At 43.2% G+C, this 17410-nt stretch overlaps 1 protein-coding gene across 1 annotated transcript in view; it reads left to right on the plus strand.

Moving 5' to 3' along the window:
- The first annotated feature begins 327 nt into the window (after nucleotides 1–327).
- Nucleotides 328–17410, plus strand: part of VOPP1 (VOPP1 WW domain binding protein) — a 173549-nt gene continuing 156466 nt past the window's right edge. Inside the window, exon 1 of the mRNA XM_088476055.1 lies at nucleotides 328–863. Within this exon, the coding sequence (XP_088332181.1) occupies nucleotides 813–863 (51 nt within the window). The 5' untranslated portion in view covers nucleotides 328–812. The remainder of the gene's footprint in view (nucleotides 864–17410) is intronic.

Here is a 17410-nt window from a genome sequence, read left to right on the forward strand (position 1 = left end):
GTGCTTCAGTGTATTGTATAAGCATACACAGCATTAATCCAGCAGGCAGGAGGGATTACTTACACTCAGAGCAGAAAGCCTACCTTTAGTATAATGTGTAGCAGCACTTCCCTGCTCCCTCAGAGCAGCCTGTATATACTATTTCCATTAGCATATGCCTCGCAGGCCACTCAGAGGAGACCAGTGAGAATGGAAAAATATAATAATAAAAAGCATCTGGTTACTACAGTAGCTGCTAGGAAAATACAAGACGGCAGAGAGGGAGGTATAAAAGGATGGGCATCCCCTCCTCCTAATCCCTCCTCACTGTGTGATCTAAACCCAGTGTCTCCATTTCCATCTCTGAAATCATTTCCATGAGAAGCAGAGAATAAAATGACACCCTGCCTCCGTGTGTCAGTGCTAGTCCCTTCTCCCTTCTCCCTCCCATCCCCTCCCTCATTCTGTGTGTGATCTCCATCATCATCGCCCCTTTCTGCAGGAACGGTGCACATAGCAGAGACATCCCCGCCGGCTCTGTCATCATGATCTGCTGCTGCTGCTGCTGCTGCTGAGGAGGATGAGCTGCTAACAAGCCAAGGAGTCCCAGGATCGACCCTGTTCTATCATCGATTGTCCTACATAACTGCTATCCGGCATGTGAGCCACACATGGAGAATAACAGAAACTAAAGGGAGCAGCAATTGCTGGGAATACTCTGTACATTTTTCCTATTTTTTTTGTTTTTGGAGCACCAGCTGTTTCCTAGGATATTAATGCTGGATGAAGAAGGTTTCATGTCCTAGAGGAAGAAGTGACTGACACAGTGAGACATGAAGAGTTGGCAGTGTGCTGGGGTCTTCCTTCTGTCCCTGCTGTTGGAGGTAAGCAGGAGTCCCAGGTCGCAGGGACTGTCACTCATGTGCAGTGCGTGGGGTGCTGCGGTCTCACCCTATAGTGCATTACAGCCTGAGCCTGCCAGCAAAGCACTGCAAATTATGTATGAAGGCATACTGTAGCTGGGAGTTTCCTGATGTGCTGTGCTAAATCATTCAAGACAGTTTTCAGTCTCTACAGCTGTACAGTGTATATAGGCATATAAACATCATGTCCTTTACTGTTTTAGCTAGTGTATATTGCTATATTTACTCCCAGATCCTTTAGCTCCAGATCACTATTACATACAGGGTCTGGCTGCTCTACGATGGATGGTGGGAACATTGGGGGTTTATTTATATACATTTTGCAATACTTGTACCTAATGTATGAACTTCTATTTCCTTAAATGGTTTTAATTATCTGCACCAGCCCTGTTGTTAACAGAATGCTGTGAAGTCAAGTCAGGTTATAATAATAATAATAATAATAATAATAATAATAAGCGCCCAGCTGCTGAAGAACCTCTTGTACGTAATACTGTGAAATGCATTGTGTGCTTCATAACATTGTCCAGAAACACTTTAGATTAATAAATCTGTATCCCCAAAGCTTCTGTAGCAGCTTAGATCTATAAGAACTTCATGATGTAAGAACTGAGATGATTATCCATGTCCATGTGCAATTGCACTATTGCCAACAATGGGCACCATTCTGTATTCTTTCATTATTTATAGTATTTATGAAATTTTTGAACATAGCATAGGTGTTGGCTGGCGAATGGGTTTTACGTACTGTATATGGTCACCACTGGAAGTTTCCTCTTCTTGTCTAGCCAAGCTAGCAGACAATGCATTTATGTCCCTTTCATAAATGACAAGAATTTTTGTACGGTAGATAGAATTCACAAAACAATGCCACATATGGAATAAGTAGTGTATGAAATATTAGGCCTTTAGTACATGCTGTTGTATTTTTCCTACATTTGTGCTTCCCTGGGTGCAGAAGGCAGATAGAGATCCATTGTTCTCTTGCAGGACTGTGTCAGATTTCTATTTGTGGATCTTGCATGAAAAGACCAGTCTCTTTAATCAGACACCCTTTTATGGTTAGCCATTTGCCTGTTCAATTATATTTATTTGGAAAAAGTCTCCCTGAAATATAACTTGTTCATGTTTTGCTTTCCTCCCCTGGGAAAGCATAAAGGGTTCTCCCATTGCTTTATTTGTAAATCTTCTTGTTGTCATAATCAATACACTGCTGTAGTCTATGTAATTGAGGTCAAAAAGTGAAATTCATACATAGCAGCTGTGACCTCCCGTGACTGTGAACAACTTAGGAGATATGTAAAGGAGATGTGACGTGTATAAGAATGTACAGTATATGTCTATTAAGTGGCTGATGTTTCTGAAAGCCAGATTACAGGTACGTGTAAAGATTGATACTCTTGGTGTAACTTTTATAAAAGCAGTTATTGCAATTTTTATGAATCTGCTTCCTTGATCTTCTCCAAAAGTGCCTTCATCATTTAAGGTACAAAGTAAGCTGTAGTAAAGCACACCCCTAACTACATAACAGCACGGCCCTCTTTTGTTGTAAGCCACAGGGTTGAAAATTCCCTGCGACGCCAGCGTTTACCTTCTCGTTAGGGTCTCACCCCCAAATTATTTCAGCTTCGGAAATGTTTACTAAATGCACAATCTTGTCACTCAAATATAAGAATGTTACTAATACTATCAGTATTGCTTCATCTGTAAAAGATAAATGTCTTTTATATAATAAAAATATTTTTTTATTTTTAAGTCAGATATACATAGAGGTGGCTGCAACAGCGATTCCTAGCCAATGTGTTAGGTAACACGCGCATTTCAAAGAACTAGGCTATATGAAAGCTCAGCTCTTACTCTTGAAAATCATGGGTACCACAGTCTTATGTGGCCCTTACACGGTGCCATATGCACCATGTATGACGACGGCCGATCCGATGGCCGACATATCGGGCGGTCCCCACACACGGAGCGAAGTGGTGGTCGACCGCCCGATATGCCGGCACATCCCTCCCTCACCCGCATAGCACAACATGGAGTCGTAATCGCATCCCCACATCGAGTGGATTTTCCGTAAGATCTGGAGATGTGATGTACAACCCCATAGGAGCGCGCTCGGGACGAAATCATGCCCATACACGGTACGATATAGCAGCTATATCGTGCCAATACGTCGGATCGGCTACTATATCGCACCGTGTATGGCCGGCTTTAGGATCCAGAGTAATGAACCAGCACTTCTAATTCATAGTTGACGACTTTCTGGCTGGCCCTTCCGTGGCAGGTTGCAATGGGGGGGGGGGGGGGAGGGTGGTCAAGTGGGCGGTGCGGGGGTGTGACACTGCACTAGCATAATTGAGGCACACAATGAGTCAATTCAGTGCATATCTCATCATTTACCACCCATTTCACTTGGGAAGTGAGTAGCACTCTCTTCTGGGTGTCCGGGAAAGCCATCTGAGATTCTGGAGTATGTTCTAAATTACGTTTGTTATTTATTGTAAAAACTCATGGATCAGGCAACAGGAACAGCTACCATGACAGTCCCTTCTCAGATGTGTAAGTGGTGTGTAACTGTGTAAGATCTAGGATTTAACAGGAAGCAGCTAGGAAATCACTGATCACGGTTCGCTAAGCCTGCGTACCAAATAAATTAACATTGCTCCCCACTGTAACGTTATTACAGCAGAACCAGGATACTTTTGGCTACTGATTGACCACACTAGTAGCAGTTATGTAACAATATAGATTGACATGCAATGCACTCAACTTGGAATGCAGAAAAGCATTGTTTATAAATAATTTTTTTCTTAATTAGGGAATAGCACACTTAAATAACTAGTTATCAATATGAATGTATATTCAAAGTGTTATGAAGTTACAGTACTTTAGCAAATACATCATTACCCCAAATTGACGCTAATCCCTGGTATAGATCTTACAAGGTAATTACATTATCGTTCAAAAGTGTCAGAGCACCCCTATTTTTCAGTAAACTGCTTGAGGTTTTTTTTAAAATAAGTATAGGTTAGCTAAAACTGAAAATAATGTACATTTCAGACTTATAAAAAAAGTCAGGGAACAAGCAATGAGGTAAGAACTTACAGCTGCCTGAGCCATGGAGCACCACCACGGGACTACTGAAGACTAGAAGAAGATCTTATGGACCGATTAATCAAAATTTGAAATTTTCATTTCATCAGGCAGGGGTTTTTTATGCCATTGAATAGGTGAAAGGATGGTTCATCAGTGTGTGTGTTTTGCTATTAAGAGCATTGCCCTTTTAATGTTTTGGCTGAAACACGCCGGGAAGTGGCTGCTTTTACAAGCCACTGCTCTGTAAATAAACCCCTGTAACACCAGCTGTCAAATATGGAGGATGAAGCGTGATGGTCTTGGGGCTCTCCTGCTGGATGCCAAGTGGGTGACTTGCACAGAGTGACTGGAACCGTGAGCCAAAAGGGATACCAAAGCATTTTGCAGTGCCATGTAATACCCCTCCAGTCTACACCTAGATGGTCAAGGGTTCACCCTACAGTAAACTAATGACCCATAACATAACTTGAGGCTGTCACTTCCTCAAGGAAAAGAACAAGATGGTAGGCTTAAAATCGTGGACTGACCAACACAGTCTCCAGACTTAAACGCCACCTTGCTGGTTTGGGATGAACTGGACACAAGGGTGAGAAAAGTAGCCTACAAGTGCAACACATTTTGTTGAAACTTCTGCAACAGCTTTGGGAACAACTTCAAAATATTTGCTTTCCATTTTGTAAAGATTGCCAGGAATGTGGCCGGCGGTTATATCTGCAAAAGGGGGCTAATTTGATGGATCAAAAATTTAGATTACATTAAAAAAACAAACAAACAGATTCTATGATTTTTTTTCCCCCTCCAATTGCTTTTTTTTCTATACTTTAATCTCAGAGTACATTGTGATAGATCAGAACTAATCTATTGTGATGAATCACCAGCCCAAGTTCATTAGTGTATGTCAGACCCTTGAATTATTACTGAGACTCAGGAGACAGAATCACCACCACCACACTTGGCTTCAAGATTCTCTCTGGGTCTATTTACATGTAGACAATAAATTAAAACACAGCATTCATACAATTGCAACATATCAGAATATTCATTTATTATATCTCACTATAGCAGTCTTTGTTAGCACTCTACCTGTACATGTGGCAGTGTTGGGGGGGGGGGGGTAAGGATACACAGCCTTATTCATAACGTTATCTGCATGTTGTTTATACATTCAAGGTTCTTCGGCTCATAGCTCAGCAGAAATCAACTCTGTAATAATTACACATTTAAAGCTTATGAATATCTTTACAGGCTCAGATCATCCATCTTGTTACAAGATGGAGACTTATGTGGATAACAGATTTATCAAATGAGACATTGCATATATTATTGAAAATATGGGAGAACTTTTGACAGATAGTGTAGTAGTGTTCATTCTAGGTTGGGCAGGGCGGCTATCAAAGAAGGGCACGACGTGCGTGTGGTTACTGTAGGGAGCGTGTCCTTGAGCCGCACCCTCTTTTCATCACTGAGGGGGCATGCCCAGCACTCACAGAGATGTTGGGCTGCCCCCGAGCTCTTCCCGCAGAGTGAATAGATGCCGTGCGCATGCTGTGGTGGGAACGGCTGTTTCAGCGGGAAGCCACCATAAGAACAAGGTGCATTTCAGAGACTTCAAATTGGGCAGTGCGTGGCTCCCCGCCGACACAGCCTAGCGGGAACACTAGTGTAGGTAATTTCTACCACTATACAGTACAGGGCCAGGCTAGCACTTTTATCCTAGGGGTAGACCAACATACTATCCCAGTATGTGCCAAGGCTGAATAGCTAAGAAGGAGAGCCTAGCATTAGACACCATCAACTCCCTCCGTTTCTAATATTGTGTTAGAAAAAAATGCTGTGTTCGCACCACATAATATAAAACACTCCAGTTCCACATAACAGGAACCTCCTCCAAAGAGAGCGATGCGGCAGGTGCCATCGCTCAGAGTGCAGGATGCCAAAGGGGCGGAACCAGCTCTATTTGCCTAGTTCCCGCTGCTATTTATGCTATGCTAGTGCTGCTCCCGGCTCCTTCTCTCCACTCCAGAGCTCCGCCTCCTGCACTGTGTGTATGAGAAGAGATGACATGACGTCTTTCCCACTGTGCCAAGCGAGGAGGAGCCGTTGATCCGCACAGAGTGATGGCCATAGAGCAGTAATATATATGTGCCAGGCTCACCCCGTGTGTGTTTGAGCAATAGAGAAGCAGCCGGCCTGCCATGCGCTGGGGAAAGAGGGCAGCTATAGCTAACACATTGACTGGCTGTTATGATTTTACCAGTCTCTACGGATTAATTTGCCATTGCCAAGGCACGGGTGTCACTACTGAGGGGCTGCCATGACGGTCAGCAGAAGTATAAGCAGCGCTTACTGCAGCATGGGGGAAAACATTTGAGGATTACTTTGTTACAGCAAGGGAGAAACTCTCTAGAAGGAGTGCTAAGGTGGGACACATGCTGACATATCAGTGCCATGCCTGCTGGGTCCTAAGTAATATTCTGCAGCAGTACTATGTAGCTGTCAGTGGTGTCTGAAACTGGAGGGGTTAAGGAGGACACTGTCACTCTCTGCCATTGGCTCCTGTGTGGGTGGCCTTGGCAGTGGGCCCTTCATCTGAATTGACACTTTAATGTATATTTTTCTTGATGGTGCCAATGCCTATAGCCCGCTTAATCACAGGTACACTATACACAGTTGGTGTCAGCCCTGCACACCAGCAGTAAGTGTACGCTCACTGTATGTAGTATGTGCTAATGGTTAGCTGACACGTTACTCTTTTGCCATGTCACTCTTTTTTCTCAACTATAGAATATTCGGCTTATTTTGGTATGTATGAGACCACGCACCGTTTTGGCTTGCGCCTATTGTCTATATTATAAAAATGCATTTGGGGAGTGGGGGTGGCTATGCTCTTTCTGGCACGGGGCACCAAAATTTCTAGTTGCGGCTCTGGTACTACCCCCAACATCAGTATTCTATGCACACAATTCACTGTACTGAACACAAAATTATCTGAGAAAATAGATGAGAAATGTTCCTGCACAAACGGATAAAACATGTATTATGTGTGACAGATTGCTAAAATCATGTCATATCTTGTGGGAGGTAGTGTATAGTTTGAGGGAATGTGATACTTAATGGAAGAGCTAGATACAAGTTTGAAGGCCATATCCAGTTAGTAACATTAGCAGGACGGGATATCAGAATGTTCTATAAATGTATGAGGAGAAACATAGCTGTATTGTGCCTCAGCAAGGACACTGTTTATGTAGGAGACGCAGCTTATATATGATAGGGAGTAACAATATACTGTAATAAGATGTATTGTCATACAAGGTAATTAACATTACAGTGAAAATATAGCTAGAGTTATATGAGATTAAGGGTCCTAGACCTGATAATTATAATTTATTATCACTGCTTTTCAACACAATAAGAAACTAAGATTCGCCAGGATGTATTAAAATACAAATGCATTGACAGGGGACCCCATCCTTATGATGTGTTAGAAGTGAAGTGATCGTATTATCGTTATCGATCGCTTCGCTCCTCTATCAGGACACAGCAGCGCTACTATGCGTCTCTGGTCTGCTGACCACGCATGTGTAACGGTCACTGCTGGAGAGGGCTCCTATGGAACCCTCTCCCGGTAATGTCTACGTTATGTAGCCCATCGACTACACCGGCTAACATCATCTGAAGATGGACCGCCCATACACTTGCACCAGAGGCCGTGGTTAGTTGGTGTGCGACGCTACTTCCGGCCAACGCAGGACTCACAGCCAGATGACAGATGATGGTTGTTCAGTGTGTATGAACAACCATCATCTGCAGATATATCTTTAGAACAGTCGATCTGCAGATATATCTGTAAGATGTGTACCCAGCTTAAGCTTGCGAGGAGGGCTCTTTTACCTCTTTGGGGCATATTCAATTAGCCACGAAAAGTCCTGTCCTTTACGCCTGCATCACGTGTTTTTGGAGAAAACACTTTTCATGCACGCGGCCGCTTTTTGCCCTATTCAATTCCAAAGGACGCGAAAAAGCGTCCCGGCGAAACTCAACCAGGCAAAAAGTGCTGTCAGATTTGGGGAAATCAGCCTGACACCCCCCAAAAGATGGACTGACATGGGGGATTACTATGGATACCCCCGAATAGCCCTGCTGAAGGTATTTGGTGTGCTTAAATAGCTGCTGTTTAGCGTCTTTGCACAAGTGGTGAAGAATAGCATTTAGCAGTTTTTTTTTGGCTAAAATAAGTAGTCCCAGCAAATTTGGGGTACATGAAAATTGGTGCAAGCATGGTTAAAAACGCTAAAGTGAGGTTTAAAAAATGCATCTTCAGCAAGCACCTGCAATCAAAAAAACACCTGGGGCATACTTGGGGGACCCCCTGGAGTCTGTTTTGCTAGTTTTTTTAGTTTGTCCACCAACTTTGGACTTTTTCGCCCCCCAAACAAAAGTACTTTTTTGGGGTGATTTAAAGCATTTTTTTTTTATTTTTTGGTGCAGTTTACCTTTGGGGAACTGTCCCAAGGCTGCAGGGTGTTCCTGCAACTTTGCACCCCAAACCCCCAATTCTGCACTTTTTTTCACCTGCATTTAGAGGCGAATCCGTTCCACTGGTTACAAGGCGCAGACTTTTCACACTGGTGAAAAGTCTTTGGAATTGTATACGGGGATAAGTTTTCGCCTAGCAAAATGACGTCATCGGCGGAAACTTTACGCCGAAAATGGCTTATCGCAGCTAATTGAATACGGCCCTTTGTCTGTTATTATGCTGTAAATAAATGTTAATAATAATAAAGCTGCAAACCACAATGCTTTACCTGCTCGTGAAACAACATGCCCTAAAAAAGATTATATTATTTCAATGAAACCCTATGACCTGTTCCTATATTCTCCGTCTTCTCATTTCTCCTGTCACATTTCTGCAGCCCCCATTATGTGCAGGAATTTATATAGATGAGAGAAGGGTCATAGAGAGGGCCCGTGAAGTGGAGGGAGCGTAACCAATTAATGGAGGCGTGGCCACGCGAACACCTACAAAAATATATGTGTGGCAGGGCCAGATTCAGAGCAGGGGGGGAGATTAGTGTAATCAGATCGCCCCTCAGTGCACATTATGTAGGCAGAGAGAGAGAAGCAGCAGCCTCTCTGGACCTTGCGCAGACAGCACTCAGCAGCGTATGTTGGGCTGGAGAGAGAGGTTGCAGCCACAGACAGGTAAGAAGTGTTATGAAGGAAGGGGGCCGAGTCGACCTAGGCTCACGCCGGGGGCTCCTCCAACAAGCCCGAGCCTGGATAATAAGTCTTCTTTCCTCTCGGCACTTCCGCTCCCTCTTGGCGCCTCTTCTTACCTGCAGAATGGAGAAAAGCAGGGAAGGGCCGTTCTCTCCCTGCTTCCCTCCGCTGCCCTGGCCGGCTCCATCATCTTCAATCCCCCGCTGGCTCCCGGAGATTTTTTTATTCTGCTTTTTGCTTTGCTTTTTTTTTAAATAGACCCCATAATATTGTGTTGTAGTAACTAAGTTTATCAGTCTGCTCCTCCTCTTAATCAATACGAAAAGTGAGTAAGCCTTAAGATATGAGTCCAAAGAAAACCAGAAACAGAGAATGGGGCAGATGTATGAAGCTGTGGTAAGTGATAAAGTGCAGAGTGATAAACGGCCAACCAATCCACTCCCACCTGTCATTTTTCAAACACAGCCTGTAACATGACAGTTGTGAGCTGATTGGTTGGCCGTTTATCACTCTGCACTTTATCACTTTCCAGAGCTTCATACATCTGCCCCATTGTTTGAATTAAACAAATTTTTTTTTATAATTTGAATGTAATAGAAATTTATATGTATTTTTACGAATATGAACTGATGAAAGACTTGTTTTGCTATAAATAATACAATTCAATAATACAGAATAGAGGGACATGATTTATAAATACAAAACAAAGTTAGCGACTAGATGAGAAAACAAACAAGAAGCAGTTAGGGGTATATTTATTAAAGTGCAGGTTTTTAGAAGTGGAGCTGTTGCCCATAGCAACCAATAGTGTAAAATGTGGTGCAAAGTTAAATGAAAAAATATTGTCTTTTGCAGTAGAACTACAGGTCCCAACAAGCCTCCCCTGCATGCTGGCACCTGGAGAACCACAAGTACCAGCATGCAGGGCATTACGGGCCCGCTGGTACCTGTGTTCACCTCTGAAAGAATTATTAAAATAAACACAGTACACGCACACCGTGAATGTACAACTTTATTGAAACATACATGCACACACACATGCACACTCACAATCACACATACTCACCTAGTATCCCTGAAGCCATTCACGTCCAAATCTCGAAGTATTAATCCAGGGATAGCTGTAAAAAAAAAAAAATTATCCAGGCCGCCGAACTTAGACGGTACTACCCGAATAACGCCTCAGTGGCGGGATTTCACTATAGAAGTACTGATGCTAAGCGCTTATTGGCTGAGAGATGCGAGCCTTCCTCCTCTCAGCCAATGAGCATTTCCCATCATTGACTTCAATGGTGAGAACCGCTAAGGTAACCTAAGGCTAAATTGAATCGCACCCTAAGGCGCGATGGTTGTTCCAATTTCCCTTCATCCCAGAACACACGATATAGAGTGTAAACACTATGCAATCTTCTGAACGACAGCAGGATAAATCATGTCGGAGCATTGTATGCAATTAATCTTTTCTCCTGTACACACTATGCAATTCTTGTCCAAATCACTGGCAGTTCAGTTGTTGTCTTCAGAGGAAAGATTGGACCAATATAGCTTATGCAGCACAACAACGAGATATGTCTGTGAACAACGTAGTTCACAGACATATAGCTGGTACACACTGCTCAATGCACAAACTACATATTGGCCGATCAATTGATACGCCAATTTATCTGCCAGTGTGTGCCCATCTTAACAATCCGTAGGCCAAAAGGAGTTTGATAAAAGAGATTAAGTGCCACATATTGCATATTGGTCCAGCCAGATTGCAAGTCCAGTCACACAACCAGTGGCGTATCTATAATGGCTGCAGTGTGTGCGGGGCACCCAGGTCCAGGGAGGCCCTGCACCGCACACCCTGCACCGATATTAGTTTAAATATATCTTCCGTGGTCCCACGTCGGGTGTCAGCGCTGCTAAGAACACCGGAAAATGGCCGCCGCAGCCATTTTTCAGGTGTTCTGCGCATGCGCAGCAGACTCTGGGCACACTCTAGTGCACGGAGTCTCCTAATGTTCCGGTGGCTGGCCAGCCGCGTCAGTCGGCTGTCGGCCACCGGGGTGAGAGGAGGGGGCTCTGCACGGTGAGTGCACACGGGCCCCCTCCTCTCTTAAGACGCCTTTGCACACAATAATGTTGGTCTAGGGAGCCAGAGGGTTTTGTGTGAACTGTGTATAAGTTTTCTATAGTCACAAGAAAGAATAGTGCATTAATATTAATTTATTATTATTGCAGTCTGTATCTGCAGTCTTTGTGCACAACACTGTATGACAAGTTTACAGCTTGGTCTCACAGAAGTCACAGCAGTTAAGCAGTGTGTGCACTGTCAAAGTCTAAAATATAGGGTATGTGTTTAAGTATCATCTACACAGCCTGAATTTTTCTAAAGCAAGCTCTTTTATTTGGATTGTAAAAGCTTTCTTTAAATTACAAATGAACATCTTATGCTGTTTTCCATATAGGCTGATCACTGGCTGCTCATTGTTTCTTGGCAGAAGTCCATTTGGGCATCAAAACACTTTGCAGTTCTCAGCATGCCAGTGTTTTATAATGAACTTGTTTTTTTTAGTGTTCCACTCTCTATCCAAATATGCAAGTCAGTGTTTTCTTTATAAGCACAAAAAATCAATAGCAAAAAAAAACCCCACCCTGGCTCAGAGTTCCCCAAACTCCTCCATTACAGTCCAATTTGATATAACCATCTGGACTCAAGCAAGGATATTTATATTGTATAAACGTGATGTATACAGTATGTTATGAACTGCTTTTGATTCACCATCTACAAGTGACCACACATATAATATGTATTAATTTCAATTTTCAATGTGGCCACACAAACGGGGGCAGCATTAACACACAAGCTTCAGCATATGTGTATACCCAAGGCTGTGTCACTCACTTTGGAATGACAGCTTGGATTTAACCATTAGTGTATTTACCGAAGTTATATATATATATATATATATATATATATATATAGATCTAGGGGCCTATTCATCATAACTTAAAATTCGATGGAGGTAATTAGGATTAGAACTAGAATGGATTTCTACCTAATTACCGGAGGAATTCATCATTCCTCCTCTCCATAACTATCTATTCCAAAAAGCTGTCATTTTTGCGAAATAGATAGTTTTCCCTATCTACACTAACTTACCGCAGCTGGAATCTGTGCTGCGCATGCGCTGTTACATTCGTAAAACCAGGGGCAAAATCTAGGGCAAAAACTTTTTTTCTCTAAACTTTATCGTGTTCTGCTGGGAGAACACAGCCAGTGGACCTCATTCAGAGGCGCTCGCAAAATGCGAGCGCTCGCTCTGAATGAGGGTGGCCGCTTCTATGTTCTGAGCCGGCCTCCTGGCCGCTCGCTAGGCTGTGGGTGACCACCCACAGCTTTAGTGAGCGGCCAGGTTGATGGTCGCGATGGTCGAGACCATGGCGACCATCGGGGCTTGCGACGAGACCCTTGTGGTTGGGTCTCGTCTACCACAAGCCCCAGTGAGCTTTCGCTCTATTAGAGCCAAAATCTCACCACTGACATCATGAAATGATGTCAGTGGGGCCGCCCCTAAATGGCAGGCATTCCATCGGGAACGCCTCCGTTTGTGTAGCCACCCCCTGCCCCGCCTACAAAACGGGGCGAGCTGTCGATCACTATCGACAGCCGCCCCTTTTGTAGTGAGAATTTCTCTCTCGCTCCTGGGCTTGCGCACGCGCAGTGCGGCCGCTGCGTGTGCGCAGGGCCTCAACACCGACCCGCTTGCGAGTGTATTGGCGCTTGCAAGCGGGTCTGAATAAGACCCAGTGTCCGAGCAGCCACCGGAGCCTGAGGAGGTACCAGAGCGACGGAGGAAGATGTCGGGGGACCTGCACAGCTGAAAGCAGGTGTCACCTACTATTCGCCACCTCACATAATTTTCAGAATTTGATGAATAGCATAATTTCCATATCCCCATACTAATGTACTAATGTTTGGGGAGTGTGGAAATTAATGCAGGGGGACTTAACCAGGAGATATCAGTGATATCTCCTGTGTTAAGTCTCTTCATGAATACTAAAATAACGGAAATTAAGGAAAATGTCCTTAAAACCGTTATTTTAGTGTTGATGAATAGGCCACATAGATAGATAGATAGATAGATAGATAGATAGATAGATAGATAGATAGATACAGGGCTTAATTTAGTCCCGGAGAGGTGGTGGAACTCATCTCCCCCCCACCGTCTACTCCCCACCCCCCCAGCCCTGTCACGCTAGTTTGACAGGCCAAAGCAAGTGTGAAAACTGTTCTTTACACACACACTATTGTGTATAGGAAACGGTAAAGTGAACGGCAGGGGGCCTGGGGGCCATCTAGGCCCCAGAAGCTTTTGGGGCTTTGACAGTGTGAAATACATTTTGATGCTTTTTTTTTTAGCACACCTGCCATCAGCTGAGACTACAATGTTAGATCGGTTAAAAAGAAAAAAGTTCTATATCATCAGTGATATTATACTGCCGTGCCTCCCGAGTTTTTTTTATGGGGTCCCCACAAACTAGTCTGTCACTAATGCCTAATGTTTTTTTGCAACCCCTATGTATTGCCTTCGCTTGATTCTTTCCCTAACTATATGCTAGTTTCTCTGAAATGAGGGACCATTGAAGAAATTGAGACATCCTAGGCAGACAGTGAGCGGCTCTCTGTCTGTGGGACTTCTGTGCAGGGACTTTGTGGATGTGGAACTAGTTCCACCTACCATTAGAGGTGCCGGAACTCCATTCCACACTGTTCATGCCCACTTTAGCTCCAGAGATGCCGACATTATGGCTGCCCCTCCGGGAGGGGGCAGCCAGATTGTCAAAATCAGGGCTGTGGCCAGCAAGTGTGGGCAGAGTGGGGGCGTGGCCACGTGATCTCATCATTTTGGCCAGGCCCCCCCCACTATATAATGCAGAGAATCTCTGCATTGTGAAGCAGGGGGCGGGGCCAAAATGAAGCGATTTGGCGTGAATCGCGTCATTGCCCCCTGCGGGGAATTCTTATATAATCGGAAGGTTCCCGGCCTAATCAGGAGGGTAGGTACGTATGTTTAACCCCTGTGTGTGTATATATATATATATATATATATATATATATATAAAATGTGTGTACGCAGAGTGTGTTGAACTGACTGATCATTTCACGATTAACTGTTGATGTACTTTGATTCTGTTTTTGCCACTTTGAACCTGCTGCTAATAGTTACTTTGACCAAGTGCTCTTTATAATCACAATTAGGTAATAGATTCTACTCTGTGGTATCTGATACATAGTATTTTTGATCAGAAACATAACACTTTCTCCATGTCTTCTGACTCAAATGAGTTACTGAAAAAATATTCATGAATTACTCATACAAATATTCTCACCACTGGAATATTTGGGATGGAATTCAATACAACGCAAATTGAATAGCGCCGGGATGGAGCTCCCAGAGATATTCAATTCATTGCGCTGTTATGTCGGAGAACATCGGTTCTCGCGACTTAACCTGGGTGTTTAGGCATGAGAGCCGGCATTCTCTGACTAAAGTGCTGGCTGCGCGGCTGTTAGCGCCACACTAAGCAGGAAAGCAGCTGCACGGCCAGCACTTTGGCGCATTTCTCCTCGCATCCCCAGGGGTGTGCGAGAAGAAATCCTTAGCCTGCCCAAACACCGCATTGAATTGAATAGCTTTGGGGCTATTCAGCATCACTTTGAATAGAATTCCCCCCTTTGTGTCCTGAATAAAATTATATAATTTCCTTCAGACCTAGTGTGTCCTTAATTTGCACATTAATTCTCACTGATGGACATTTTGTGTTTCACACTTAAGTGAACTCATGTAAATGGAATTTATTGGTGCTTTTTACTTTTAGCATCTTTTTGTGACTGGAAAGATTAGTCATTGTCTTGAGTCTGTATTGGTGCATTATGTTTTTTGTATTTTTGTATATGTTTTCTATGTGTGGGCAGGCTAACCACTTTTCTTAAGTCTGTGTACCCATTAATTTTAATAAAGGTGAAATAAAAGATTAGTTTTAATATCCCTCACTTAACATATTTAAACTGTACATAATAAACTTAAAAGAGTGCCCCCAAAAATCCTCAGTATGTCTCTATTAATGTAATATGTGTGGTGAAAGGGTTTTTAAAAAAGTTCTGACTTCTCCAGCATATTTTGTTATATGCTTTTAGACTGTATTGTGCCATGCATAAATCCATTGGATGAGGGCGACAATTCATTTATTCATTGGCACTCATGGATGTTTTATACGGTGGAACTATAGCACCATCTATGTGTACATAAGTTCTACACAGATACTGATTTACTTCTGTGTAGAAATTGGCAAAATTAACATTTTTCTTTCTTCTCTGTATTTGAATGCAATGTTTTGCACATTTCAATGGTGGAATTTGGTTTAGGTGTTCCCATTCCCACTGTAACATTACCCAGGGGTGAAGCTAGGCTCTCTGTCATCTGGGGTAAAGACTCAGCCCAGCATCCACCCTCCCCAACCAGTAGATAGTAGTCACCCTTTACCAGTATAGTAAAATAGAATTTGACAACCATACTGTATAATGCAGAGAACATCACAGTGACCACTATACAATACATATACAGTAGCTATATAATGTTAAAGCATCACAATGACCACAAAGCAGATGTGTCTTCATATACTATTGTACAGTGGTGCTGACATGACATGAAATGACAGTTACAAGCTTATTTGTTGCTAGGGGCAACTTCTCCACTTTTTCTCTTTAGAGAGTTTAAAACATCTCCCAGGGGGAGATGTACTAAGCCTTGAAGAGTGATAAAGTATCAACCAATAAGCTGCTAACTGCCACTTTACAGGCAGTGTTTTAAAAATGGCAGTTAGGAGCTGATTGGTTGGTACTCTATCACTCTCCACTTTATCACTTTCCAAGGCTTAGGAGTACATATCCCCATAATTCAGTCTGAAAACAATGAAGTGTATATAAAATCTGGATTGCAAATGAAGGATAGCTATAGCAGGTATGAAAATGTAAACCCATAATCAAAACATTCATTAATAGCCAGAGGTGGACACAGTGTCAATGTCGCAATCAAATGGCCGATGTTTTCAGTATGCACATGCGTCCTGATGGTTACCGCCGGGAGCCGCATGATGAATTTGGATGCAGAGAGAGACAATTTCTGTGTGGTAACAGAGGGGTGGCTAGCCAGACGCGGGTGTGTCACGGTCAGCCACTGTGTCTTAAGATGCATTTGCATTGACACAGGCAGCCATGTTCAGACAGATAATTTACGCTTCCACAGGGCTGATGCAGTGTTCACATGGTGCGACCAATGCTTCTGATGGTGTGTCCTAATTAGCACCGCAGCTGGTGGGCATCTCTGTACGAATACCATTGTCTGAGGCATTAGCATGGCAAAATACATAGTTGTGGCTGCAATAGCGCCCACCTCAGAATCAGGCCTAATGTATGATGTTTTTACTGCAATTAGTGTTATTCCATATCTTTATTAAATAGACACACAATACCATCTATAATGTATACTCTTTTTTGGATGGATCAACCATTATAAAATATGTATGTCATGCTTATGAGAAACTGAAAGAAATAATGTTATTGGAGGTTATTCTTAACCGTTTTGGTGCCGAATGTGCTCCGCATCTCACTCTGCCACCAAGACTTTGACACAGTTAGTAACGCAGATATTTATTAGACAATTTCTCCACACAACATGCTGGCGCTTTACTCCACAGCACCTCACAGTGTGGAAGCAACATGCAGGAGGCACATTACACCTTCCTGAGGTGGCGATTATTTTTATTAGAAGTGAAATGGAAAATGGAGGTTCTATGAATCGCTCTCCCCATACTAGTGTGTGGGGAAGTAATGTGTACAGTGCACTAATCAGGGGCACCGCTGTGGAAATCGGAGACTTCTCCATGGTAACCCCTTCTATGAATACAGTGAAGCAGTGAAAAGCGCTGTTGTCACTGATAAAGGGCTATTCACTGCTATATGGATAGACACCTGTTTATGGAGCATATGTTGTGTGTATTTGCACAACTCATACTCCAGGCAAATACGGGCAATGCAGATCTGTATGCATTTCAATTGCATCTACACTGGGCTGTAACAAGGGACCACTGTGGGCATGTACACAGAACTGTGTACTATGCAGAGTTTATTATTTATTAACAGT

Source organism: Taudactylus pleione, unplaced genomic scaffold (assembly GCF_031769625.1).
Source record: "Taudactylus pleione unplaced genomic scaffold, aTauple2 ptg000181l, whole genome shotgun sequence".
Classification (NCBI taxonomy): Eukaryota; Metazoa; Chordata; class Amphibia; order Anura; family Myobatrachidae; genus Taudactylus; species Taudactylus pleione.